A 27,846-nucleotide genomic window follows, 5' to 3' on the forward strand; every position below is an offset into this window, starting at 1 on the left:
TGGGAGAGGGGAGACCTCATTTGCTGGGGAGAACATTCTTGAATAGCACTTTGAAACCTCTCTTAAAGATCAGCAGTGGAGGTGGGGGTGGAGACACTGAGGATTGGTCACAGCGGGAGGGGGCATCAGCCCTTTGGTCGGGGTGAAAGGTGGCAGAACAGGGAAATTGGGATCCTAGCCAGCCTCAAGGGATTAAGGCTGGTTTCTGTGTCCTGGGGGTTGGGGATCGAGGCCAGATGCCACTTGCTGTCTGAGGCTCCGGGGTCCAGAAAGACCCTGGTGAGAGGCTGACTGGTATCTAGACAGGCTCTTCCTGTGTGGAGGCAGGTACACAGACCCTAGGGGGTCGTGTGCTATTTCCCCCTGGACTATTCCTCCTTAAGAAGAAAACTGATTTTATCTCCGCGTCTTTCCTCCAAGCTTAAGCACCTACTTGTAAAACTGTTTTTTCAGCCAGCCATGCCTCATGGTTTGGTCTTACTTCCCCATCAGGGATGGAACCCAGGCTGCCTACAGTGTAAGTGCTGGGTCCTAACCACTGGACTGCCAGGGAATTCCTAGAAATCTTTTTGAGAAGGAAGAAGGGGAGGAAGAGGATTGTCACAACAGAGAAGACTGGTTAGGTCAAAAGAGGAAAGGTGTGTTGATGGGCATCAGAGTCCAACACTGGCCTGGAGCTCCCTGGGTCCCTCACCCATCTCCCTCCCTGGAGGAAAGCTCACCTTATCCGCTAACCTTCAATTCCTGCAGTCTTCATCTCTAATTCTTAGGCTCATTAATATTTACTTCTGTGAAAAGCCAGGAAGATGGAGGCTATGAAGCCTGTGCCAACAGGAGAGGCATGGGGTGGGAATAAAAAAAAATTTTTTTACTCAGTACTACACCCGCCTTTCTGGTGTGCGCTAGGAATGAGAGTTTGGCTTCTGTTTGGAAAAGCAAACAGTCAAGGTCCTAAGTACCCAGCCATCAGCTGAACACAAAGTCCCTGTGACCTGCCTCAGTCCCGCCCATTGCCCCCACTTCCAGCTGAAACTCAGATCCCTAGAGGTGTGCAAATGGAGGTGGGGCTCTACCCTGCCAGTCAGATTCAGTTTTCTTCACTTCGGTCCTCATCTACCCAGCCAATTCCGTAAGAAAAGAGTTTTCTGTCTTTACTTTTACCACCAATCTTGGTAAAGCATCAGAAAAGAGACAACTCACACGCTTTTCAGAAATCACAATTTTATAAAAAGGCATTTTTCTCTTATATCCATAAAATGATATAATTTTTGCAAGTATAGAAATGTGTCATAAATTATACAGAATGTTCCTTAATTACAGCTCAATGCAACTTGGTACTTTCCTCCCTCCCTAAAAAATGAGAGAGAACCAAAAAAATAATATATATAACTGTATATATATATATATATTTATATTTATATAATATAGACAAACCAAATATGAAAAAAAATCATTTCCTCTTTGGTATAAAAATCAGACTCTCACCTTGAGAGACACACAAACAGACATGATGTTGAATTTGTAAACCGTATGGCCAAAAGGAATTTCCCTGTCAAGCTTTCCCCACCCCTGTCCCCTGCCCACCCCACCCACCTCACCATAACACCTCCAATTCCCATGGGACTACCACATCCCTCACTCCCAGCTCCACCCCATTCCTGAGTAACCCCTCCACGACCAAAGACAAGGAAAAAGTTCTGCCCAAGGTGATTTGGTGGCAACTAACTTGGGGAAGAGGTTCCTAGGTGTGGATTGTGGAGAGAAAAGGCTGCCGAGCCCAGGCCCTGCGGTCCAGACCAGGCCCAGCACCGAGTCTCCTCTGCCTTCCCCCACCACCTCCTGCGGATGCCGGGCCTGGAGCGGGTGGCACCCCTGTTGCCAGAAGTAGCAGCAGAGGTGGGCTTCCCTTCAGCCTCACCTCCCAGTGCTCAGCTTCCCGTCCCGGGCTGCCTCAGGTGCCGGAAAACACCAACGAGGAGGGAGAAGGGAAGTCAGAATGGACTCTGCCCATGAACTTGGGTCTAAATTTGCAATTACAGAAAATGTTTTCAGGACTACTTATCACACCCAGCTTTAGGTCACTGAGAAGGACAGGGGCCACTCTCCCAGGCTCCAGTCCGGTACCAGCAGGACTTATGGAATCCAGGAGTTAGCTGTGTGGGGCGGGAGGGAGCGGGGGAGGGAGCAGCGCGTCACTCTCAAGGTGAGGAAGGAGACAGGACCAAACAGCCTTGTATATTCTCCCAACACCCTCTGGCTGATGGGCAGTTCCCTCCCGGGTCAGCCTCTCGGTCCCTCAAGGGCACCAGCTGCTGGAGAGCTCCTCCCAAGCTGCTCCCCTTCCAGCCAGGCTGGGGTACACCAGGGGCTGCCGGCCCCCTCTTCCCCCCGGAGAGTTAAGACACCAACACAACATAAAAGTCACATAAAGGCCGCCTCCACTTGCCAAATAAAAAAAAAAGACGAAACCAAACTGGACACAAACACAAATCAAGGAGAGACGCACACCCTGTGAGGGGCCCAGGCCCCGCAGGTCTCTGGCTTCCCGGCATGATACATTCTTGTGTAATTCAGGAACGGGGCCCTGGGGCCCCTCTGGGGAGCGGGAGTAAAAAAATACAGAGATTACGGTCTCCCTGTGGGCTCCCAGGCAGGGCAGGGCAGACACAATCTCTCACAGTTTTTCTACTGCTTTTGGGTCCACATCTGAGTCCCCAGCGGGGGCTGGTGACCAATGCCCCAGCCCCACTCTGCGCTTGGGGCCCACCCCCTCTGCCCTCCCAGATGCTCAGAGGGCCCTGGGCTGGGGATGCCCCAGCCGCTCCTAGCAGGACCAGCAGGACGGAGTCTACCAGGACAGGAGGGATGAGGACCTAGGCGAGGAATGAGGACCCGCAGCTCTGAGACAGACGCTGTCCTCTGGGCGGCCAGCCGGCCAGCCCCGCGTGAGCTGACTGACCGCCGGCACGGAGCGTCCGCCTTCTGGCCTTCACCCCTTGAGGGGCTTGTCGGCCCCTCCGCTGGGGCTGCTGGCGCTGTCGCTCTTCTTCCTGCGGAGGCTCTCGATCCAGCTGGAGCTGGAGCGGGTGGTGAAGGTGGAGAGCGCCAGGGAGCTGAGCCGCATGTTCTTGCCAGACATGATGAGCTCCCCGAAGCCCTCCTGGTGGGAGAAGGCGTAGCCAGAGCGCCGGGACCCCGTGCGGCCCACCCGCCTCATGCAGCGGTGCTGGGCCTTCTGCTTCTTCCTCACCAGCTGGGTGTAGCGGACCTGGCAAGAGCGGGGCAGCATGAGGGAAGGAGCCTCTGTCAGCGAGCAAGCATCAGACACTACCTCTGAGAAGGGACCCAGAGCACCGAGGACTGGGCAGGCCCGGGAACCTCCCAGACGGCACAGGCCCCACCACCCACACACTTGACAGAAACTGCAGCAGTGTTTACGCCCGAGGGCCTTGGGACGCACCATCTCCAATCCCCAAAGCAGACAGCCCGGCCTCTCACCGTGTCCGAGAGATCCGGCTTCAGGTTCAGCCTGAGAAACCGAAAGGCGACCACAGGCATGATGCAGACGACCGTGGTGAGCACGATGGTCAGCCACACCGTCGGCTGGGCCAGGGTGTTCTGGGCATTACCTGAGAAAAGGGGGCTTCAGGAGTCACAGAGCAGGCATAAGGGCAGCCCCTTGGGGCTCCCCATTTCCTTTTTTGGCAGCCCCACTTTCCCAGTCTCAAAACTTAAAGAGTCATCTCTGGCCTCTTTCTGCTCCCCAAATGTTTATCTCCAAATTGAATTCCAGCTCCAAACTCTCCCCAGGTGACTTCAGATCTGCTTTTGTTTTTGTGGGGTTTTTCTGGCTGCGCTGCACAGCATACAGGATCTTAGTCCCCCAACCAGGGATGGAATCCATACCCCCTGCAGTGGAAGTTCGGAGTCTTAACCACTGGACCATCAGGGATGTCCCCAGACCTGTTTTTTTAACTGCCTTAACCTGACATCTCTGCTCATCTCAGTTTCACAAAGCTCAAAGTAAACTACTGTTTCCTCTGTTCCCAATTTGCTCCACGTCTTCCCTGGCTTAGGAGACGCTTCCACCCATTATGCTGCTCCAAGTAAAAGCTCTGAAGTCAACCTGGTTCCCACCCCCACCATCTCAGGCCCCCATCCAATCTGTCAGCTCCATTTCCAAAATACCTACGGGATTCCACCACTTTTACTCTGCTCCAAGCCACCATCATTCTCACATGCTACATTACTGCTACAGTCTCCTAGTTAGTCTCCCCAGGTTTCCACCTCTGTCCTCTTTTTTAAATTTATTTGGCTGTGCCGAATCTTAGTTGGGGCATGTGGCATCTAGTTCCCTCATCAGGGATAGAACCCAAGCCCCCCACATTGGGAGCTCAGAGTCTTAGCCACTAGACCACCAGGGAAGTCTCTGTGCTCTACCTTTTATCATCCACAAAACAGGAAGGGTGAGCCTTTAAAAACATCAATCAGTTTATGACATTTCCCTGCTCAAAACCCTCTAAAACCCAAAGTTCTGGGCTTCCCTGGTGGCTCAGAGGTAAGGAATCTGCCTGCCAATGCAGGAGATATGGGTTTGATCCTTGATCCAGGAAGATCCCACATGCCTCGGAGCAACTAAGCCCATGCGCCCTAACGACTGAGCCTGTGCTCTAGAGATTGGGAGCCTGTGCTCTGCAACAAGAGAAGCCACCACAGTGAGAAGCCGATGCACTGCAACCAGACAGTAGCCCCCACTCACCACAACTAGAGAAAGCCCATGATTAACAATGAAGACCCAGCACAACCAAAAATAAAAATTACAAGTAAAAAAATCCCCTTAGTTCTTAGCCTTGACTTATAAAAGATCTGGACTGATTTTCATCCCTAACCCTCTGCCTCAGCCCTACCTTCCAACCTCATTTCCTCCACTCCTCCAGCCCCTCTGCCACTCATGACCTCTCTGCAATCCCGCAAATAAGGTGTTTGTGTCACTGTTCCTCTTCTTGTACCAGTCCTTCCCAGAGATGACAGGGACTGAGTCAGATACACCTAAATCCCCATGGCATCATCCAGAATACGTGACACATAAGGAGTGTTGAATAAATGCCTACCTTCCCTGTTAGTCCCAGAATGATTGTGATCCTTCACTGACTCAAGGGAAAGCCAGAGGGACTCACCCACAAACCGGAATTGGTTTGGAAACATGTCGAAGAGCCCATTGCTGTGCATGGCAAAGAGGATGGCAAAGTAAACCGCCAGGCTGCCCCAGATGAAAAAGTGGTTGATGGCCGTCCAGTAGCCAGTATCCAGTCCAATCTGCAAAAAGCAGTCGTCACAGGCAGAAGGAGCATCCCCCCAAACCCTGTCCCCCTCCCAGGAACAGAACTGCCGTGCCCAGGGCACCCCAGGGACAGGAGACTCACTCTTTCTGGGAGTGGGGGCAGTTCCCGGACCACCTCCTACCTGCACACTGACCACGATGACCAGCGAAGTGGCCACGGTGACCGCAAAGGACTGGTAGTCAGCTAGCTGGGTGCCGTCATCCCGAGTGGCTTCAGCAAACACCCCATAGGGGATGAAGAACATGAGCACGGACGTGTAGATGCCCTGGGCAATGCAGATGAAGAACTCCCGCTTGTTGAAGAGGAGATTCAGCTGGCCTGGCTCGTACAGCTTAGGGTACTCCATGCTCCGCTGCTCCGGGACGTCCTGTGCGCGGAGGGCCAGCAGCAAGGAGGCTCAGAAGCTGCCCAACTCAGGGGCACAAGGGCAGACTTTGTCCCTGCCTCCTTTTTTAAATTCTTTGGCAGCTAGACTCAACCTCAAGCCCCAAGTCAATCTTTGTTCAGCAACCCAGGGGAGTTAAGGTCAGGAGTGGCTGAGAGGGAGCGCCAGTCAGCCACACGCTGCCCAGCTCACAGAACTGCCTTCCGAGGGGCCACAGGCAGTAGGGACACGTGCCACATGCCCACCACTATCGGCTGACCCCCTCTCAGCAATGCCCCTCTTCCCAACCCACTTGGTCACCCAGCTCCCCCATACCTGATCGAAGACCCCCATAGCCAGGACTGGGAGGGAGGTGTACACGATATTATAAAGGGTGATGAAATACTGGTCATAGACTGTCTGGAAAGAGAACAGGGAGCAAGAAAAGGGTGAACACGCAGTCTCTCTTCACCACAAATCAGGCGGAGGAAGACAGCCAATGTGGTACCGGTGGAGGCCTAAGGCATTTTCTGGAACTTGCTCTCCACTCCTTCAACAGGTCTTTTTTTTTTTAATGCATGCATCAGACAACAGCTAGACCCTAAGGGGACCAAGCAACGAACAGGACAGACACAATCTCCATCCCTAAGGAGCTTAAGGACAGGCATGCCACGGGACTGGGGAACTCGTTACCTGGGCTGAGAAGCCGCAGAAGAAGCCAAACCAGAAGTGGACCATGGTGAAAGCAAAGTTCTTGTAGAAGAAATAGCAGAGGAACTTGCACATTCGCAGGTAAGACCAGCGTCCATGCACCAGCAGAAGGCGCTGCAGGAACTTGAACTGGGAGAAGGAGTAGTCAGAGGCCAGCACCGCCTGGATCCCTTCCTGCCCGCTGATGCCCACGCCAATGTGAGCCGCTGCAGAGACAAGAGACAACAGGAAGATGAAGACGGCCACACACTTCAGATTCCCACAATGTTCTGTCCGCCCCTTCCGTCATCACTCCTCCCTGGGTCTCTCTCCCTGCCCGAGAGCCCAGCCGCCACACCTGCACAGTCCACACTCACTTTTGATCATGCTGACGTCATTGGCTCCATCCCCGATGGCCAGGGTCACAGCCTTCTTGTACTTCTTAACCAGTTCCACCACCTGTGCCTTCTGCAAGGGAGTCACCCGGCAGCAGATGACAGCTTTGCAGGCACAGGCCGTCTCCAGAAACTCCAGCTCCATGTCTGCCTCTAACGCGTGGGCCTGGAAGACAGACCGCACTGAGCAAACTCCATGTGCTCCAGGAGAGACCTGGGATCAACACCTTTAAGATCAAGCCCCAGTGAAGTCCAGGGAACAGGAACAAGGTAAGACATAACAGCCGCTCTCTGAAAAGATCCTGCCCAAGCTAAGGGTGGCAACACTCACCAGGCTGTGCCCGTTGATAACCAGGGCATACTCCCCAGCCACAGCTTCCAGGACAGAGGTGAGCCTGGAAGAAGAAAGTTTCTCCTGGTAGGTGAAGCCATTGCCCACAGCACGGGACGAATCCATCATCTTCTCCCGCGCTTTCCTGTGAAGGGGAAACGAGACCATGGTCGGCCAGGACAGGAGCAGGATTCAAGCCCATTCAGCAAACCTGTGCGTGACCCCTAGGTATGGTGCAGAGCATCTAGGTCTGTTTACCTGAGCTCCTCTCGCACTTCCAGGACCGTGTGGCCAGTGACGATGAACACCTCTGTCATGTCGTCCGTCAGCATCTTGCAGGAATAGCCAATGTTCACGGCCGTCTCTACAGAAAGAAAGTGCAGGCGCTCTGGACGGGCCCCTGACAAAGCCAGTGCACTTGCCAGCCCAGTGTTCTAGGCTTGCCAGGACCCCACGGGGCTGTATCCAGATGCAGTCTCCTCTGCCCTACAGGCTTCTCACCTTGCTTGTCTCCAGTCAGCACCCAGATCTTGATGTTGGCTAGCGTCAGGAGGGCAATGGTCTCTGGAACCCCTTGCTGAAGCTTGTCCTCAATGGCTGTGGCACCCAGAAGCTGAAAATAACCACAAGCGTTCCTAGCACAAGAGTCCAGGCCCAGGCCCTCCTCACCCACCCGTGGCCCACTCTGCAGACCATACCATCATGTCACTCTCAACCTCTTCGTAGACGCTGGCCAGCCGGTCCTCCCGGCTGTCCTGGGCCAGGCTGGCCTGGAGCCGTCTCCCAGCCCACTCCTCGTAGTATTCTTCATCCAGATCCTTGTAGGCCAGGACCAGGGTTCTCAGCCCTTCGCCCGCATACTCCTGAAGGAGGAAGAGTCAAGAGAGTCAGTCCCCAGTCCCCCACCACCACACTGAGAGCAGCAGAACCACAGGGCCTCCCTTCCTCATGCCTACATTCAGATGGTCAGTGGTGGTGTTGAGCAGCTCTTGGGTAGAATGATGGAGTCTGTCCAGCAAGATGGTGTCAGCCCCTTTGCAGTATAGTCTTATCTTCCCCTCTGGATTCCGCACTGTCAGTGGGCCAGGGGGAAAATGTCCCAGGAGAGAATGGGATATTCAGATAGGTAAAGCCCCTGAATTGCAACACACCAAGGTCACCCACTACACCTCACCCATCCCAGGCCTGCATGCTGCCCCCGAATGCCCCCGGCAGCCTGATCCCAGCCTCACCTATGACCGACATCCGTTTGCGGATGTTGTTGAAGTCCAGGATGGCCAGCAGTTGGTAGGTGATGGCGGTGCCCATCTCGTGGACAGTGATGGTTTTGGGAGTACGAGAGCGGAATACAAAACCAAAGTTCCTGGCTGCAGTGACCAAGGCCCCCTCATCCGGTGACTGGGCTTTGTAGTAGAGCTCCCCTGGGTGCAGAGGAGGAACACGTGTGGTGTCAGTGGTCCCACTCTCAACCACCAGCCGCGTGTTCCTGCCCAGGAAACCCCAGGTGGCCAGGCCACAGGCAGAGCATAGCTCAAGCCTGAGAGTCCAAGGCGGGTAGGGGAAGCGCAGGCCAGCACCTTGGCTCACCTTCGCTTTTCTCTTCTGACATGACGGTGTGACACAGAGAGAGGAGGCGGAAGAACTCATGGGTGTGGGGGTCCCCCATCTTGACAGCCTCCAAGAGAGTGGGGTCCCAAAATAAGAACTTCTTGTCAGCCAGAGGATTAAAGGAGAAGTCGACAGGTTCGGGCCTCTGGAGCAGGTAAGAGGACAATCAGGAAAGGGTGGGTCCCCAGGCTGCTTCCTGGGGAGGGGCGGGGCGGTCCCCACCAGGATCCTGTCCACTGCTAACCTCAAGATTCCCACTTGTGCCACCAAGTCTTCCTTATCACACCCATCTCCTCCGAGCAGCTTCCACACCCTAGCCAGACAACACGTCACCCCTGACTATGCCAACCCTGGCCAGGCACCCTGTGTTTAACTAGCACCGAGAACCAGTATGGAAACTGGACCTTACCTCTCCCAATTCAGCTTTGTGTCCCAGGACGTCGAACACGTCACCTACACATGGCCAGGAGAGAAGGAGGAGCAGTGTCAGAGCCGGGGGAGGAGCCGCCAGCACCGAACCCGCGGGCACCTGGGACCCGCGACCCTTGTGGCTGAGTGAGCGTCACCCAGATTCAGCAGAGCTGGCTAGGAGGACGGGAGGCACAGGCACCCTGGGTCCTGAGAACGCCAGGACTCAAAGCCATGGCACTCTCGGCTCCCCATCCCCACCTCGGCTCCGGCTCTGCCCACAGGGCAGCTCCAAGGCCACACCCACGCCCCGGGGCTCCAGGCCCCTTGGCTCTTAGGCCCGCACACCAGATAAAGCCTCACACGTGGGCCTCCAGGCCTGGGTTAGTACAGAAAGCAGTTAGGAGAGGGGCTCACTCGGCATAAAAGACCCCACGCACCCTGACCCAAGCCATCCCAACAGCTCAGCCACGAGGCCACTGCAGTGGGGCCACGCTGGGAAGGCCACGGTCACATTCCAGAGACTCACGGGGGCCCTGGGCAGCAACACGGGGAGAGGCTAGCACTCCGCCAGGGCTGACAAGGTCCCACCTGGCCGGGGGCGCCCAGCGGCCAGCGTCCTGGGCGTCTGTTCAAACAGCCAAGGAGCGGCCCCACTGCCTAGAGCTGAGAGACAGCGCGGGCACCAGCAGAGGAGAGGAGGGAGCACCATCAGGGTCTGCCTCCTGATCTGGGCGCAGAGCAGACCCTCTCAAGGCCCCACAGACCCCAGCAGGAAAGAAGTAAAGCCCAGGTGTCGAGACCAGCGTGGGAGCCCCGGCAGCACAGTCCTTCCAGCCCCCGGCCCCGGTGGCGTGGACATACCGTAGCTGCGGCCGTTGATGGAGCACTTGTTGAAGACCATGATGTTCTGGGTGAGGGTGCCCGTCTTGTCGGAGAAGATGTACTCCACCTGGCCCAGCTCCTCGTTCAGGGTGGTGGTGCGGGCCTCAGCAGGCGTCCGCTTCTTCATGCAGAACATTTTCTTGTCCCAGTTGATGAAGTAGCTGTGGCCCAGGCGGATGACCTCCACACTGCACAGGGGACAGGAGGTGAGGCTGCGGGCGGGAAGGGCAGCAGGGCCCACCCCCACGGGCCTTCGCTGCAGGCCCTCCGCCGGGGGAGAGACGAGAAGGAGCGGAGCGGACATCTGGGCCGGGGAGGGTGGCGAGGAGAGCCTGAAGGTGGAGCCTGCCACCCCGGGCCGGCCAAGGGGGTCCCCGACCCCGACCCTCTGAAGCCCTCCAGACAAATAGGTGCAAAGGGCCTGGGCAGGCGGGACAGACGGCACAGGCAGAGGAGGACGGACTGCGGACAAGGCACTTGACCAGTTCTTACCTCTGGGCTAATAATACAGAAACCATGCAGAGAAAAGAAGAGAAAGTGCGAGAGGGAAGAAGGAGAAAAAAAAGAGAGAGAGAGAAATAATGAGGGTGCTACGCGAGCCACAGCATCACAGACGCCCTGCAGGGAGAGGAAACCGAGGCAGCCCCGGAGCCCCCGCCTCCCTGCCCGAGCCCAAGCTGCCTGGCTCTGGGCTGCACAAGCCGACCTGGGGCGCTCAGGGAGCAGGGGGGGCACATTGAGATGCTGACTCCAGAAGGGGATGGGGCCTCAGGAGTCCGAGGAGCAACCCCAATCCACACCAGCGCAGGGCTCTCCTAAGGTCAGTTCACGTCATCCTCTTTACAAGGCAAGGCCTTCGGGATCTGGACTGTCAGCATCTCAGAAACAGCCCCACGTCTGGGTCCTGCCAGCCAAGCAATGGGGCCACATCCGGAACCCTGCTTCCCACCTGACTGGGGCTGCTGTCAGGATCCCCTTACCAGGCCAAAAATGAGCCGGCGGGAAATGCCTTCGTGGCCTGTGCCCCACTCAGCTGATCAAGCGACCCTCCCTGCCCTCCTCCCCAAATACACACACTGTAACCTGAGGAGATCTAGAGACTTTCTCAGGCAGCTACCATGGGCTTCGCGTGAACTTGGATACAAAACCCAGACAGCAAAATCCAAAGATGGAAAAAAAAATTCAGATTGGAAACAAGAAAAGATTTAAATAGCAACAAAGAACCAGAGTCGCGGATAATGATGGACATGCTACCACCCAATATTTGTACAGTAATTTATTTTTTTTTAATAGTTTTTTGACCGTGTCACTCAGCATGTGGGATCTTAGTTTTCCCAACTGACCAGAGATCAAACCTGTGCCCCCTGGACTGGAAGCACTGGGTCTTAACCACTGGACCACCAAGGAAGTCCCAGTAAAAATGAAATTACATTTTAATTTTTAAAATGTATTTTCCAATCTATTATCTTATACCAAAATGTTTCTATGAAGAGGATGGAACTTGTCCCATTTTACATGAGAAAACCGAGGCCCTAAGCGACTGTGGATTTGCCTGAGGTCACGTGGCTATTGAGCAGGCAGGACTAAACCCCAAGCCATCTGAGTCTCCTCCTAATACTTCACAGAAACCCCACTGTCCACCCTCAGCACAGAGATTCCTTATCTCCTGCCCACTGTCAGCAGCAGTAGGACTCGGGGGCGAGTGGGAGATTCAAGGAGCCTATCTGGGGAATCTATGTGAACAAGAAAAAGCATAAGGGAAGAGTTCTGAGCATCCCTCTAATGTCCTCAACAATGTCACAGATTGGGAATCCTGGTGCTTCAGTGGTTAGAACTCTGAGCTTTCACCGTTGAGGGCTGGGGTTTGATCCTTGGATGGGGAACTAAGATGCCACAAGCTACACAGCCAAAAAAATAACAATAAAGTATACAATTTGATAAATTTAAAAGAAGTGACAGGTTCTCTTGTCTCAAGCACAAGGCACTAAATACAAAGAGACCTCTCTTCTTGCCATTCTTTCTTCCTCCAGCATTCCCCCTTCCTCTCTTTACTCCCTGTTAACATTTACTTTCCCAAAAATACCCTAGACGTCCTCTTACTCCTATTTATGCTGTATGCCACTGCCAGCCAAGCATTCTTTAGATTTTTTCTTAAAGAATCTTTTAATGGTTTACTGAGTTAATGTCCACTGGCAGAGATTCAAGATCCTTCACAACAGAGAACATGCTTATATTCCCAGCTCTCTGTCTCACAGGCCCCCACTCAGGGTCCATGCTCCTGCCGAACTGTCCCAGGACCAACCATTCCAAGGTCCCTATCTCCGTGCCTGTGTGTCCAGCCCTCTCCTCCAGGCTCACCTTCACCCCTCCCTGCCACCACTCAAAGTCCCGCTCAACAGCCACCTCTTCAGAGATGTCCTCCCTGATTAACTGCATGGGGAGTAATGCTCTTCCAATCTTCATGGCACTCTGTGCCTCTGGGGTATCTCAGTGGGATGCATCGGTGTCTTACACTGTCTGCACCTCTCCTCCTGCACCAGTCTGCTGCTTTTGAAGGCAGAGGCTATGTTATGCATCAACTGTGTCCCCTTGCTTCACATATAAGCATAACACTGAAGGTAGGATGACTGTTGACAGCACCAGTTCCCATTCTGTTTCATAACGTATTTAGATTTAGCTCCCTCTACTAGACTGAAGCTCCTGGAGGGAAGGAAATCCACTCCTGATACATCTGTGTGCCACCGCACGGAGCCTGCTTCTTTGCACACTCAGCATGCGATAAGTATGTGCTATACAAATCAACATGACTTTTGTTCTAATACAATCCAAAGTGCCAAGAAACTGCAATGAAGTCTGCTTTGCCCATGAAGATAAACAGATAACATAAAATGTTCACAGCACAGGAAGGAGAGGACCCCAAGTTCCCTCTCGAGGATTTCACCTTCAGAGAAGAGAGCAGTCTGCCAAGGGACCACCATCTCTCCCTGGAGAGATCCCGGGGCAGAGAGACGGCATACCTGACATAGAGCGATATGGGCACCACGGTGTTGAGGATGATGATGTAGGACCAGAAGGAGAGGAAGCCAGAGAAGAAGGCACTGTCCACCGCCTCATCCCAGGGCAGGTAGACCTGGAAGCGTGTCCCCACCTCATGTTCCCAAATGGCATTGCCAATGGCCAGGATCACCCCCATGCAGACCAGGAATCCAAAAATCTGCAGAGGAATGAAAAGTAGAGGCTAAGCTGCAAAACCAAGGAAGCCCTTAGGAAGTCCTCAAAACCAAGTGAATCCCTGAAGGTTACCACCAGTACCCAGAGCCCTCAAAGGGTCAGGTATCTTTAAAATGGTTGCATGCTCTAGTGGGAAGCACCCAGAACTGGTGATCAACCGGCACGTGGCATTCTCTCGCAATGCTTTTCTCAACTGCTTTCTGAGAAAGCTGGAAGGGTTTCCACTCAGATATCCTAGAACCCTCAGGAGACCTCAAAGATGGTAAAGGTCGAGGTAAGCTACTTTCAACATACCAAAGAAGCCTACTGGAAATCACCCATTTACCAGAGCTAACCCTCTACAAGCCAACAAAAACACGTTTCTGTAATGTTCATTATCTCATACAGATTGCCAAAAATTAAAAAAAAATTTTTTTTTGGCCATACCATGCGGCATGTGGGACCTTAGTTTCCTGCCCCCTGAAGTGGAACTGTGGAGTCCTGACCACTGGATCACCAGGGATTTCCCAATCAAAAAAAATTTTTAACCGGGGACACAAATTGTGTCTTCATAAATGTAGACTTAATAGTCAAAAAGCCTGCAAAGCTTGAGAAAGAATCATAAGAAAGCTTTCGTGGTTAAAAGAAAAAAAATTGAGACCACTGCTTGATTTCAGACATCTATCTTCAAAGCTGCCTCCACTCCAGATGCTTCGAAGCAAAGCAGAAACCATCCTGATGCCCAAGGACCACCAGGGGGCGATAAGAGTCTTGGCCTGATAGCCTCTCAGACTGGGTTTCTGCAAACCCTTTAAGGCTGGGGAAGAAACTGTCTCACAGGAGGCTGGCCCCAGCCTTCACAAGCTGGCATGTGGGGGGCAGGCAGTAGGCAGTGGGGGCGAAAGAAGGGGAGCAGAGCTCGACAAGGAGCTCAAATTTCTAGCAAAACAAGAGAAGAATTCAGGAACTGCCAACAACTAAAACAGAAACTTTTCCCTTGGGATCCTTTGCTCTTGGAAGTCAGGGGAAAAGACCCTGTTCTCCATCATCTAAATGGAAATTTTTCTTTTAATTCCCGTTCCATCCCCATGAAGGCCGCCTTGTCCCTGGCAAAAGCAAACAGAAAGTCACGTGCTAGACTAAGTCACCATCATAACTGGAATCCAGAGAATGGAAGATTTGTTTTAACTTTAAGTTGTTGGTTCATACATGTTCCAAAGGTTTTTTAAATAACATCTTCCAAATCCAAAAGGAGCCTGAAATAAACACTGCCTTGGAGTGGCTGACCTGCCAGTGGCTTTAAAGCTAAAACCTGAAGACTGACTACTGACCAGGGAGGAGAGATGGGAGGAACGGGACCCGCCCAAGGACAACCAGAAGGGCAGAGGCAGGAACTGTTTGTGGGAAGCCTTACCCAGAGCACCAGGGTGTTCATTAGGCGATCAATACTTGTTCTCTTGAATTTTGTCCTGCCACTGTTCTGCATCAGCTTAGTGTCAGGACCTAGAAAGGCATGGGAAGGGCTGGGAAAGCCAAACAACATCTGCCCTAGGCTTCTGCCCCGGTATTCAGCCTGTAGGACATCGGGGTGGATGAGAGGCATGGCTCCAGGACTCGCTCAAGCCTCTCCCCACGTGCTGAAGGCCACAGAGGCACCGCTCCCGCCCTCCCCTCCTGGCCCGGGGGCTCACCTGCAGAGGCGCCTCTCCCGCCCTCCCCTCCTGGCCCGGGGGCTCACCTGCAGAGGCCCGCTCCCGCCCTCCCCTCCTGGCCCGGGGGCTCACCTGCAGAGGCACCTCTCCCGCCCTCCTCTCCTGGCCCGGGGGCTCACCAGCAGACGCGCGCTCCCGCCCTCCCCTCCTGGCCCGGGGGCTCACCTGCAAAGATGACCAGCCCGAAGCACCACTCCGTGTTGCGCAGCACGCAGCCCCGCAGCAGCATGTTCTGGTTGCTCAGGGGGAACTTGTTCTCCTTCCAGTAGAGGGTTCCGCTGAATTTGTCCAGCTTGTTGTTGGGAGGTTCGCAGATCACTTCACCTGAAGGGAAGACAGGAGTGCACCTGCTCGAGGTGTGGTCTGTAGCTTGACCACGAGACAACAGCACAGAAAAACCAGCTGCGGTGACAGTGGGTTAGGATGCGGGCCCACCCGCACACTGCTGGTGGGGGTGTGAACGGATGCAACTTTCTGCGGAAGGAAGGAGGCAGCATGAATTCCTATGAAAAGCACACATACCCTCAGACCCAGTAATCCCACTTTGGGGACTTATTCTACAGAGATAATAGCATAGCTTGCAAGAATTTTATTGAAGCATTATTATTATTTTTTTAATTGAAGCATTATCTGAACAGCAAAAGACTGAAACAACCGAACGGTCAGGGGAGAGCTGAATAAATTACAAAGCATCAATTCTATGGAACATTATATAGTTATGAAAAGGAATGGTATAAATTTTTTTACATAGAGATGTGATAAGATACTTATGATGAATTTAAGAGGTACAGAAACATTGGTTGAAGAGATTTCAGTACAGTATAATCCCACTGATTTATGCTCACATGTCTGTATAAACAGAGAGAAAAGTGTGGATGAATACACACTGAACTGCCAGTTAACCTGATGACCCTGAGGAGGCTAGAGTTGGAGGGCAGAAGAACTTTCTCTTTTATACCCTACCTAGTTTGTCTTGTTAGAAGCAGCATGTATAAGAAATAAGAATGAGCTGAATTTCTCTCAACATATACAGCAAAGAGGCAGCTAGCAGCCATGAGCTCTTGAAATGACCATCAATTCAAAAGTTAAGTGAGGGCCCCCCAGCATTCCTGACCCCCCTCAGCAACCCCCCAACCACCCAAAAAAGTCCAGGGAGCTGCATAATCACAGCAAAAACAAGCCAAAAAGAGAAGGCACAATTTAGATCCCCAAACCCAAGACATCTCCTCTGCCGGAAAGCTGCTTCTCCGACACTACTCACCATCAAACTTGGCAAGCTTACTGATGTCTCCCAATTCCGAGGTGATAGGAATCGCCTGTCGCACTTTCATGTTGGTCTCTCTGGAAGGAGAGTGTCCCTGAGTTCTGATTCCCTTCCTTCCCTGTAGATTCTCCCTGGGGACACCTGACCACGGCGCATCACCACCCCCAGGCATTCCTGGGTAGGTAACACTTCTATGCACCCAAAGCCTTTCTTACCCAGGGATGTTCCAAAAGGTACAGACTCCAGACCTGGGAACCACTTTCAGAAACAAGCCTGCTAGCCCACAGGAGGAAGGAGGACTCGCTGAGCATGCAACTCACCCGTCAAGTTCTGCTGTCTCTATGTAACACAGCCCATGGGGCTCGCTGCTGGAAAGGAGGAGGAGATCCGCCTAGAAAGAAAACCTAATGAGAAGGCCGAAGACCCAAACCTCCACCCCGATGGGACTCTCTGATGACCCCTCCTTCCACTAAGCACTCTTGGTCTGCTTAGCCCCAAGCACATGAACAGCCAGAAAGGAGGCATATTACTACAACACAGAAGCTCCTCACTCAAGAAAGTTTCCTTCCAAGAGTGTTTAAGAGGCAATCGTCAAAAAAAAAAAAAAGAGGCAATCGTCAACAGGGAACACTCGTTCCTTTCTGTAAAGAAAAAAAAAAAAGGGAGAGCCCTGTAGACCTAAAGGGGCACCTGGTCCCTTACCGCCACAAACTGGTTGTTTTCTAGCTTGATAATATCACCAACACAGACATTCATCCACTGCTCCTGCTGGAGGCTGAGGCAATGAGAAGATAGAGAAAAGGCCGTCAGTAGTTAGAGAAGTTCCCAGGGGACCCTCTTCCTTTCCAAGGCCCTCAGTCTTCAACAAGCACTCACATTCCATTGATCAGCACCTGAGACTGACGGTTATTCACTTGGTTATCACTCTTGTGGCGGAACTGAAAAGAGGAAAGCAAGGTTAAGCCACCTTCTCCTGCTCCAAGGGACTGAGATGATCAGCGGGATGCAGAACATGCTGGGTACCACCATGTATACACCCACTCACAGGTCTACTCCCTCCCTGACTCCCCCAGCCCACTCTCGGCCAAGATATCATAGACCTAGTGGACCAGGTAAAGGATGGTAAGGTCACTGAGGAATTCTGCTAAGTGGAGGAGGGTGAGTTGCAGGGCCGGGGTGGGGTGGGGGGTGGGATGGAGGGTGAGGAAACAGTATAAGAAGGAAAACAACTCACATAGTCATCAGTGGCGTCTTTAACAGCTGTGATGGTGAGGACAAGAACCAAAGGCACAATGGTGGTGAACCAGGACAGGGAAGAGATCTGCGGGATCAACTGAAAAAAGACAGAGAGCACACGCCTCTGAGGTCCTGTCCTCAGCTCCCCCAGACTTTTCTCTTCCTTGACTTTAGTTGGCTTTGTGAATTAATTGCAAAGGGTCTAATTTTACCAGAGGTCGCTTACCTGCAGGATGAGAAGGAACAGGAAGTAGGTATTGGCCACTTCCTGGAACTGCTCAAAGAGGTTGACAGGCAGGAAGGTGAGAATATTGTACTTGGAGGTCTTGATGCAGTTACTCTGTGGGAAGGGGAAGAAAAGATCATGAGGTGCCCTCCAATGCCAATCCAGAACCAGATTGAGGCTGCCCCCTCCACCTACGCTTTTCAAAGCTCTGTCCCCCAAAACCAGGAGGTATAAGAGAGGGAAAGAGGAGAAGAGAAGAGAGTCTCATGGGGTCAATGGTCTCATGGGATCCTGCTTCACTGACAGGTCAGGGCATGAAAAATTCAGCAGAGCAGCAGATGAAAAGTGCCGAGGAGCCTGCCTTCCCCTCCCCCAAGCACCCTCCCACAGTCAGCCCTCCACCCCCACCCGGGACGGACAGGATGCACCTGTCCCTCCTTCCCGACCCAGGAAGAGGGCGCAGGCGGTCCGGGGCCTCTCACCGCATACTGGAATTTCTCATTGTATTCTCGGTCATTGGCCCGTGCCCTCCTTTCTTCTTCTGCAAGAGAATGATGCCGCAGTCAGGAGCAGACTGAGGCCTGGCCCAACACCTTGTCAGGCCCACCCCACTCTGAGGGCCCCTGGTTCCTTCCACGGCACACAGTTTTAAGGAGTTTAGTGGCACACCTGAGGTGTCACTGAATTCTTCCCTCTGGTCCACCTCTCACCACCAGCCTGACCACTGGGCTCTGCAGTTGTGACACTCACAGGACAAGATGACTTTCTCCTTTCCTCACCAACAACCGTCAAGGTCTCCCATTGGGGGCACCCAGCTTCTCGCCCCCATCCCTTTGATTAACGCTGTAGGAATTAACGGTCCTGGGAATCTTCAGGGGAATAGCAGCTGAAGACACTAAGCTTCCTTGCCCCGGGACCCCCGCAGCTTCAGCCCTGGTACTGCCCTCCTCCTAACCCAGTGGGTGGGGTGGGTGGCAAGACGGAGGGTCATGGTGCCCTGGAACTGCTTTGCGGCAGCATCCCAGCCCCACGTGCAGTCCCCCCTACAGACGCCTCTGCTTGTCACATGTCACCAGCAGCGGCTTCTGACTGGCCCACGATGACATCATCTTATTTCAAAGCTCGTCTTCAAGTAGGAGAGGGGGTGGTCAGGGATATGGGTCATGCAGACTGAGGCAGAGATGAAAGAGGGGAGAATGGGACGTAGTGGAAGCACTCGCTCTCACCGTAAGCTTTCTTGTGCTGTCTGCACGTATTTCCCCTAAAACAACACATCCGTCACTAACCAAGTGACTAACAAACTACACCTATTCTGAACACCCACAGATCTGGGACTGCAGGCACCAAGCTCGGGTCCCAGAACATAGAGGTGTCCTAGATGGGTTCTCCAGCCCATCTCTGGTGGTCACGACCAGAGGCTGAAAAACAGGGTACCCTTGTTAGGCAGTGAACACCAGGACAAACCTGTCCTGGAGTATAAAGCAGCATTCCAGATGCCTTCCCTTGCTCTCCCCAGCGCCCTGCAGAGTACACTGCAGTAGCAAAACCTCAGACCACAGCATCCTCTGCCTACCCATCCTCTGCCTCCCTGCCTGGTCACTTTAGTCCCAAAACTTCCCCAAAGGGGACCCGTCAGGCTGAGTCGCCTGCGCAGTCAACAACGAGCATGCAAAGGGAGAGGTAGAGCCAGACCCTTCGGAGCCAGGATCTCTGGGTCTGCAGAGGATATGGGAACGCTGGGGCAGGCCGGAGACAAGCGAACGGGAGGGTGGGGGGGGTGGGGGAAACTAAGGGCTCAGGAGAGTTGCCAGTAGCTGCCTCCCGTTACCTGTCCCCCAGGAGGGCTTCTTTCTGCTCCAGGAGGGGGGCGCCCCGGCCCGGGCCCACTTCTCGGGCATCTCCTTGGGGACCGTCATGATCCCAGTTTGAGCGGGGGAAGGGCGGGCGGTCTGTCGGTCTGTCCTCGGCCTCAGCGGCTCCGATGGGGCGGCCCCCCGGGGAGGCACAGGAGCTGCGGCCGCTCAGAGGGGAGCCCCGGCCGTCGGGCGCGCGCCCCACCTGCAGCCCCGGCCATCCTCGCGGCCGCCCGCACCCGGCGACGCCACGCGCTCAGATGCGCCGCCGCCGCCCCCGATGCCCCCCGCGGACGCAGGCGCGCTCTGAGTGGCCCGGGACTCTGCGCGCACGCCCCAGGCTCCGCCCCCACCCGCTCCCCCGACTGCAGGGGCAGCCGCCTGCCAGCGCGCCGCGTAGGCGAAAGCCAGCACCGAGACCCGCCTCCCTCAGCCCGGCCAATGCGGGTGAGGGGACTGCCAGCGTTGTCCAGGGCAACCGCTTTCATCCCACCGCCTCCCACCCCCACCCCCGCCCGCAGGAAAACAAGAAGGACCGGGATGGTTGGAAAAAGGAGGGGAGGAGATGAAGTGTGAGGACAGAGGGGTGACGGTGGGAACACGCAACCCGGAATCCCCAAAACAGAGAATAGGCGCTCCAGGTGCCCCAAGATAAAAGTCTATGTGTTTGGGGGTGAAGGGCAAGTCCTCAGCAAGCTCCTGGGGGAAAAACCAGCTTAGAGAATCAAGGGGAAGAATGTGGTTTCCTAAGGCTTCCCCCAGGATGGACAGAGGCTACAATCTACCCTCCTTCAGACCCATTACCTGCCGTCAGTCCTCCCTGTGCTCCCTGAACCATAAAAACACCTACCCCAGGCGGGCCCAGGGACCCCCGACCCCCGCCTTCGGTCTGTCTTACCTGGGGGGCGCTTCTTTGCGCACAATGCCATCTCACCCAGCAAGGTCCCAGCAATCCCATGGGAGACCCTGGAGAAGGTGACACAGGCGTGAGGCCAGGAAGCTGAGGGCAACCCTTCATTCCCCTTTGCAGACTCCTCCCCAGTGCCCATCCCGCCCCTCCCCAGCCTTCCCCACGAACTCCACACCAACTCTCTGCTCTCACTGCCCCCACAGGTCCCTGAAAAAGAGGCGACTTCCCCACACCTCCCCGGATGCCTCTGCCTTGGATAACACGGGGGGACTGACACTTAATAAAAACCAAGACCTGCAGGGAAAGGAAGGGCACAAAGAGAAGAGGCCAGATATGGACAGGAGGGCACAGTTCTAAAAGTAGCCACCCCGGGACCATGGATGCCCTGAGTGCTCTCCTGGTGGCAATGAGTGGGTGCCTGTGTTTACTGGAAAGCAGAATTTCCACCAAGCGGTGGGGCCGAGGGAACATGAGCCAGGAAACACCTGGCAGAGCATCAGGAAACGGTGGGCAGGCACCACCCTTCTCAAAAAACGTATAATCTTCTCACTCCCCCCTCCCCACTACTAAGGCTTCCATTATCACCTACTCTAGGGGAATTCACTGTAGAGGCATGGCCTTCACTTCCTGCACACAGTCCCCAAACCACTTCCTCTCAGTCTGGGACAGCTGCTCTCCTGGACCAACAAAGGGGTCTTCTCAACCCTGATGGACAGGCATCCCTCTCTCTCTCTTCCATCCCAAGCCTAGTCTAGTCAGTATGGCACTGGGTTGCAAGCTCAGGGAACATCAGATAGATTTCTGCTTCTTTCTATCTCCCCATGTTCTTCCTTTCACCTAAAAAGGTAAAAGGCCTGGCCTGTAAGACACAGTCACAGAGCCTCATCCTAGCCTGACCCAAAGGAAACTGCCAGCCAGGTCCTGGGTCCTCTAGTCACCTCCTCTTTCTTTATCTGGGTGGAGAGCCTTCCTCCCCTTTGGTTTCCCTGTCTCCAGCCTCCTGGGAACACTCCTCCAGCCTGTCAGCCCCAAGAGATACTAATTGTCTGTCTGCCCCAACCTCTATAATTACACACTCTGGGCAAGGCCGTCACCCACACCAGTTCTTCCTTCACTAGGCTGGACTCCCTTCCTGAACCCCAATCAGGTAATACTTCTCTGACCCTCCCCAACCCTGGCAACCAAGGGTGCCTGGCTCAGGAAGAAAAACCTCTTCCAAGATGCCAAGCCCTCCTACAGGGCCCCCAGCCAGGGTCTCCACCCAGTCTACAGTATGAGTCATAGGAGGTGGGGCATGAAGAGAGGTTAAAAGAGAGGATGCAAGGGTGGGCATCACAAGTTCCACAGCCAGCCCCGCCCTCATCTAGAAGCACTATCAGCCCCAAGATCTGGGTTTGAGTCCTAAGAAAGAGTTAATGAAGGAGCGGCAAGGCTCTCAGGAGTCAGGAGCCTGGACACCAACCAGGAAAGTTGTTTTACCTCTGAGACCCTGGGGAGACTGAAAGCTGGCTTGGCCCCAGACTTCACCCCCTCTGGGGGGCCATAATAGGAAGGAAAGGGAGGAGGGAGACCTGGGAACAGGGACCCTCTCTCACTTCTCCTTCCCAGTCTCACACAGCCTAGCTTTTCTGAACCCAAGCCCATTAGCCACGTCGCTCTGCCCCGTCACCCTGCCCCAGCCCCCTCTGCAGCCACATTTGGGATAAAAATAGCCAGCTCTGGGAAGAAGGCAGTGCTCCATGGAGGAAAACCGGCTCCTCCTTTAGGCCTGGCCCCTGCTCTCCTCCAGCCCAAACCCAGGAAGCCTGACCCCTTGTTTCAGAGGAAGCTGGCCAGGGATATTTTGGGGCAGGTCAGGGAAACAGAAGGGAAGGGAATCCAGGACCCCCAGCTCACTTGCCACCGACACCTGGCTGCTTTCCGTCGTCAAGGACAGAACCCGCGACTCACTCCCAGCTCCCAACTCCCAGCGCTACCACCTCTCCTTGAACCTCGGTTTCCTCACGCAGAGACCTCCACCTTACAGAGACAAAGCCTACTATTCCCTAACTCCCTTCTGCAGGCGCCCAAACCTTCGGACCCCGAGTACGCTCCTCACCCCCAAAACTCTCTGGGCGGTTCTGAGCTCGTCCTCGGCACTCCCGCGCCCCCGCGATGGTCTCCCGCGCCCCGCCGGCACCCCACCCTCCCGTCCTGCGGACGGCCTCCTGAATCTCCCCCACCCCCCAGGCACCCAAGACCATCTTCCCTCTAGTCATCCAGTCCCTCCCCTCCGCCTCACCGCAGCTCCGACTCCCCATTCCCTCCCGGTCCTCCCCGGCCACTCCAACCCCGAGTCCGCAGCCGCATCTCCCCCTGCCCTCCCGGCGCCGCGCTCCTGGGCTGCTGCCCCCGCCTCACCTCAGCGCTCAGCGCTCGGCGCCCGCCCCGGCGGCCCCGTCCTGCCCATGCCGGGGGCTGGGGCGGGGGGCGCTCGGCTCACCTCCCCGCGGGCTCCCGCCCCCCCAGCTGCAGCCCCTCTCCCCCCGGGGCCTCGGCCCGCTACTTTGTGTCAGTTTCGGCCACGGCGGGGCGGAAGTGACGGAGGTGGCGGGAGAGGGCGGGGGGCGGGAGGGGGTTTTGGGGAGGGGTGAGGAAGGGGGAAGGCGGGAGCCGCCATCTTTGTGCGGGGCAGGGGGAGGGTCTTAACCCCGCGGATGCTCCGCACTGCGAGGCCGCGATCCCCGCCCCACCCACTCCCAGATGCATCCATCCCCGGTCCAAAAAAAAAAAAAAGTCTGGAGGCGAGATAGCTCTGAGATTTTTTAATTTGAAAAAAGGGAAACAGAAGAACGCTGCTTCTCTGCTAAAAGAGACCTCTCTTCGTCGGGGAGGTGTGTGAGAGCTGAGGACGCGCTGAACGATGAGAATTTTCCTCCGCGCCAGCTGGCCTTTACTCCTACTCTTTCCGCTCGGGGCCCTCTGCCCCTTCGCCTTCTCTCCTCGCCCTGGCTCATCTCGTCTCACTGTAGTTCACCCTCTCCTTGAATGACACAGCCCGGAATGCCTAGGTATGGGGTCGTGCCTCAGTTTCTCCACCTTGCTCTCGCAGTCTCCAGCCACTTGACTGGCTGTGTTCTTCTGGCGGCCCGCCCTTTCCCGTACCCCCCACCCCGTCCCACGCCCCCTTGGTGGAGGCGGTTTTCCTACCACCACCCCTAATTACTGTCTGTAGGGTGGCTGAATCTGGGCAAGGCGCCCCAATCAGCTTAAAGGCGGGCGGCGCTGAGGCTACGCGAGCTGGGAGTCAGTCAGTGGGGGCCAGACTTTGGAAGAAGTCCCCTGGATTATGCCCTGCACAGGATGGTCGGCCCCCACCATCCTGCAGATACCCGAAGCCTTCCCAATCCGGTTTCCAGGGTGCGCACCCTCTGGCGGCTTTTTGGAGGAACTACGTTCTTGGAAGTCCAGGGTCCGAAAACCTGGGTGAGCGAAGAGGGGATGAGAAGCCTGAGTCTGGTACCTGAGCCTCCTCGCTCTCCCTGTCCAGGCATCCTCCCCAGTTTAGGAGGAGGAGATGCCTAGATGAATACACGGAGAAGCTGCCCAGGGCCTGGCGTATTAATAAAGAGAAAGAACATCTTATCACCAGGCATGGGGTATCTGGCCCTCTCAAGTGTCCATGAAGGAGGTGAGGACTGTCTTGTCAGAGTCACAGCTTACTCTCCTGCAGCTGAGTTGCGGCCGGACTTCCCGAGTCTGAGGCTTCCTGTTGGGCACAGTGTAGATCCTGAGATGGCTGAGTCCTCAGGATTGTGCTGTGCCAAGCGTGGCCCCCACTAGAGGGCCCACCACAGGAACCCACCACCAACCATTGCCAGCACTGCCAGACAAGAACAGAAGGGAGATAACAGGGTGAGTCCCTTTGACTTCCCTCTGAAGAACTGAGGGTATTCGGAAAACTCCCTAAAGCAGTTCCTGGGGTGAGAGACACCAGAAAGAGTGTTGTGGCACCAAAGCATAGCATTTAGAGAGGAGGAGACCCCAGGAGAGCTTGATCTTTAGGGATTGTCTGATACATGCATTTTGTCAAACACAACCTCTAAATCTTACTGTTTCAATGAAAAGAGTAAAAGGGGAGAAAAGGGACAAGACATAAAGGGAGAATTGGGGCTTAGACGAGGCTCAAACTGTCCTGAAATGCCAAGAGAACTCTATTTAAAAGGAGAGGGCTGGAGACCCAGGGTCAGAGCCCTGAGCAGAGGGATGTGAGTGGAAGGACAGCACCAGGGGAGGCCATCTCCTACCTGAAGACTTCAGGGCCCCAGCCAGCTACGTAGGTGAAAAGCCGTGGGCCGAGGTCCTGGGCGGGGTTGATTGGGAGCCCACAGTTGGCACCCATGGATAGCGTGATGGCCAGGATCAGTAACCCCCACTACCACAGCCTCCAGACCTGCAGGCACTCCCTTGTTCTGTGTGTTCAGGATGGCCAGGATCCCCACCATCAGCATCCAGGTTTCTAGAACCTTGGAGTCGGCGGAGGCAGTGGGGCTCCCATCAGCCGCCAGGTTCTCCACCTGCCCTATCTCACCCAAACACTCCAGGCTGCCACCCCATGGCATCTGACTTTGTCCAACTCAGGCAGCTAGGGAAGGTAAGATGCAAAGATAAAGCCAGCCCCACAACCCACCCAGAGCCTAAACAGCAGGCTGAGCTTCCAGGGGGCAAAGGGCAAAGGTGTGGCTTTCCCGGGTCACCCTCTTATGCCTACCTGATCCAGGAAGCCATTGCTCAGAGATAGATAGGGGGCAGGGTAGGTAGCAAAGATGGAAGCCATCTCCTTGGGACCAGCCACTGTCAGATTCCCACCTGTGTAGTTCTGTAGGACATCTGTAGAGTAGGGGACACCCAGATTTCCATCTTTGCTTATTCAAAACTGCTCTAAGGCGTCGTTAACCACACACAGGTGCCCCCAACCTTGTTCTCTGTGACCGTAATAGAGAGCATAGGTGACTCCTGGGGCACAGAAAGCAGACAGCAACTGCATCAAGGAGTAAATGAGAAACTTGGCCCAGGGGAGGTGTCCCAGGAGGCACATGGGCAGGGAGAAGGCTGGATTCAGGTGGGCCCCTTCAAGGATCAAGAAAAGAAAACCAACATCCATTAGGTGTCACTATCAGGCACTGTCACCAGTAACACTGCTATTCCTCCCCACAACTCTTAAGTGAAATGTTACTGTTCTCATCACATACATTAGGAAGTTGAGACTGAAGGAGGTTAAGCGACTTGTTAAGATCACGCAGTGAAGCCAAGTTCAAACCTGGGTCTGTCTGCTCTTTCTGTTACAGTACTTGATGCAACGTGCGTCTGAGGAACAAGCTGGTGAAGTCTTAAGCAAAGATGAACCCCAGAGGGCTTAGGTAGGAGACACAAGATGAGCGCATTTACCCATGATGCCTTGCCATAGAGCTCTGTCTACCTGAGCGGAGGATTAATGTGAAGTGGGAGGGCAAGATATATAGGGAGAAGGAACTGGACTGGGCCAAAGGCATATCTCAGTCCAGGGCACTGGGCAAGCTCAAGGAGATAATGTCTGTGAGTCACCAAGGGATCCGCCTTTTCACTGTTACCAAGCTCAAGTGCATGTCCTACCCTGTCTGATGACCAGACTTCACCCTCCTCACCTGAGACGTTACCACTCATATAGACGGCTAGCATAACACCCAGAGAGCCAGCCAGAAACATGGTGAAGAAGTTTCCTTTGGTTCCTCCACTGGTGACAGCCTGGGCTGAAGACCCCTGTATGAGGAGCTGGTGGAGAAAAGAAAGATGAGGAAGAGGGAACCAAGAATAGGGAGCCTGGGAGACCCATAGGAGAGAGAGACTGGGAAGAGAGGGGAATGGCCAAGATTGATGAACGGACTTGAGGGATCAGCAGGAAAAAACAGAAAAGGGAAAGAGAAAAGATGGGAGAAACAGAGGGAGAGTAAAGGAGGCGAAGGAGGGTAAGAGATGGAAAGTGACAGGAATAAAAATGAGAAGGTAGGGGAGGAATAGAGGAACAAGAGCAGGAAATAGAGACTGATGGAGGAACTGTCTTCCTAGTACACCCAGAGGAGGAGGTAAGGACACTAGGAGGAGCCTACCTCCCTTCTTTCCTCCCACTCAATGAGCCTGCCTGCCATGAGCACAAACACAGCCAGAAACTCCGCCAGGCGCTGCCGGGCCAGGAGGCTGCGGATTCGGAGCCGGTCCTTGACTTCAGCCAGGGACTGAATGGAGACCATAGTGGGGACACTCTGTCCTGGTCACCGCTCTCTCCATCTGCATAGACACACTGCTGCTACACAGCTCCTGCCTGTCAGGGGCAAAGATAAGGAAAAGACTTTAAAACCAGTTAGCTCAGTTACTGAGCAGCAGCTGATGTCTGTCTGTGCATGAGTGGAAGCTCGGGAGGACAGAGATAGCGAAAGAATGTCCGTGGGCAGAATGCACACAGCCAGGGTCTGGAGTTTGCCCAGTCTGTCCCCTCTGTCTCAGCCCCAGGCCTTCCAGGAGTAGGGAGCCTCCCCTTATGCTGACAAACTGCGTGGAGTAGCCTGCTTTATGTGCATTAGTTCTCTTGGTCCTCAAACCAGCTGTGGAAAGTAGTAGTAGAATGCTCCCACTCTACTACTGTCCTGAGGATGAGGATACACTTACTGAGAGAGCCTTAGACTTCCCCAGGCCACACGGCTAGTTGATAGCTAAGCCAGGTCTTCTGATTCTCCATCTGATATTCCACAGTGCCTCTCCTGTGGAATGGGAAGTCTTTCCCCCAGCCATTTGGATGCTTGGAAAATTTAACATGCATCCAGGGAGACTGGACTGAAGACCATAGGCTGCAGGAGTAAAACCCTCATCAGGAGCGCTTGTGGTCTCCCCTTGGCTAGAGAATGCTCTGCCTTCTGTCTCTAGCCTTGGCTCCAAATGAGGGCTTCATGCCCCCACTGAGCTTCACGTCCCCTTCTCTGGACGCTTGCCACTCGGATTCTGCTTAACACATAGCCACTTCCTACTTCTTAATATTTCAAGCCTCTAAGATTCATTCAGTGATGAATCAAGCTCTAGCCCCTAGGGAAACATAGTTTCTGCCCTCCTAGAGCTGATGCTCTAGTAGGTGGAAGCAGACAATACATAGACTTTTTTTTTTCCTTTGCACCGTGCCGCATGTGGGATCTTAGTTCCCCGATCAGGGATTGAACCCGTGCCTCCTTAACCACTGGACCTCCAGGAAAGTCCAATATACAGATTTTTCAAAATATATTGTATATCGTTTATGAGATTCTTGAGAGCTGGACTTGAGAGCCAGGGGCAGGGGTGGGGGGTGAGGGGCTCTAGCACAGTCCTAGGCACATCTCTGTGAAATAATACTTCCTTCCTAGGTTTAGTGG

At 54.5% G+C, this 27,846-nt stretch overlaps 2 protein-coding genes across 5 annotated transcripts; both read right to left on the bottom strand.

Annotated features, from left to right (window-relative positions):
• Positions 1 to 1,204: 1,204 nt before the first annotated feature.
• ATP8B2 (ATPase phospholipid transporting 8B2) lies at positions 1,205 to 23,017 on the bottom strand. 4 transcript variants are annotated; one of them, XM_043455385.1, is made up of 28 exons: positions 22,835 to 23,017; positions 20,423 to 20,490; positions 18,154 to 18,212; positions 17,672 to 17,785; positions 17,444 to 17,542; positions 17,086 to 17,147; positions 16,912 to 16,984; positions 16,530 to 16,600; positions 16,207 to 16,286; positions 15,111 to 15,269; positions 14,648 to 14,736; positions 13,041 to 13,237; positions 10,003 to 10,211; positions 9,140 to 9,183; positions 8,710 to 8,875; positions 8,355 to 8,543; positions 8,079 to 8,194; positions 7,821 to 7,985; positions 7,624 to 7,735; positions 7,381 to 7,486; positions 7,123 to 7,267; positions 6,774 to 6,957; positions 6,400 to 6,623; positions 6,043 to 6,126; positions 5,464 to 5,709; positions 5,178 to 5,316; positions 3,499 to 3,629; positions 1,205 to 3,268 (listed from the first exon to the last, which is right to left on the bottom strand). In XM_043455385.1, exons 2-28 carry the CDS (start codon positions 20,451 to 20,453, stop codon positions 2,990 to 2,992), a joined length of 3,573 nt encoding a protein of 1,190 aa, XP_043311320.1. In that variant the 5' UTR covers positions 20,454 to 20,490; positions 22,835 to 23,017; the 3' UTR covers positions 1,205 to 2,989. The 4 variants fall into 4 exon arrangements, with proteins under 4 accessions (XP_043311320.1, XP_043311336.1, XP_043311327.1 ...); XM_043455401.1 differs by lacking the exon at positions 22,835 to 23,017 and adding an exon at positions 22,533 to 22,550; XM_043455392.1 differs by lacking the exon at positions 22,835 to 23,017 and adding an exon at positions 21,914 to 21,932.
• Positions 23,018 to 23,659: 642 nt separating this feature from the next.
• AQP10 (aquaporin 10) lies at positions 23,660 to 26,700 on the bottom strand. Its single transcript, XM_043455414.1, is given in 9 exon segments — positions 23,660 to 23,895; positions 24,063 to 24,223; positions 24,226 to 24,296; positions 24,721 to 24,845; positions 24,847 to 24,939; positions 25,185 to 25,303; positions 25,406 to 25,543; positions 26,098 to 26,224; positions 26,596 to 26,700. Coding segments are annotated over 8 exon segments (876 nt in total). The 3' UTR covers positions 23,660 to 23,895; positions 24,063 to 24,125.
• Positions 26,701 to 27,846: the final 1,146 nt, after the last annotated feature.

The sequence above is a fragment of the Cervus canadensis genome, chromosome 2 (genome assembly GCF_019320065.1).
Source record: "Cervus canadensis isolate Bull #8, Minnesota chromosome 2, ASM1932006v1, whole genome shotgun sequence".
NCBI lineage: Eukaryota > Metazoa > Chordata > Mammalia > Artiodactyla > Cervidae > Cervus > Cervus canadensis.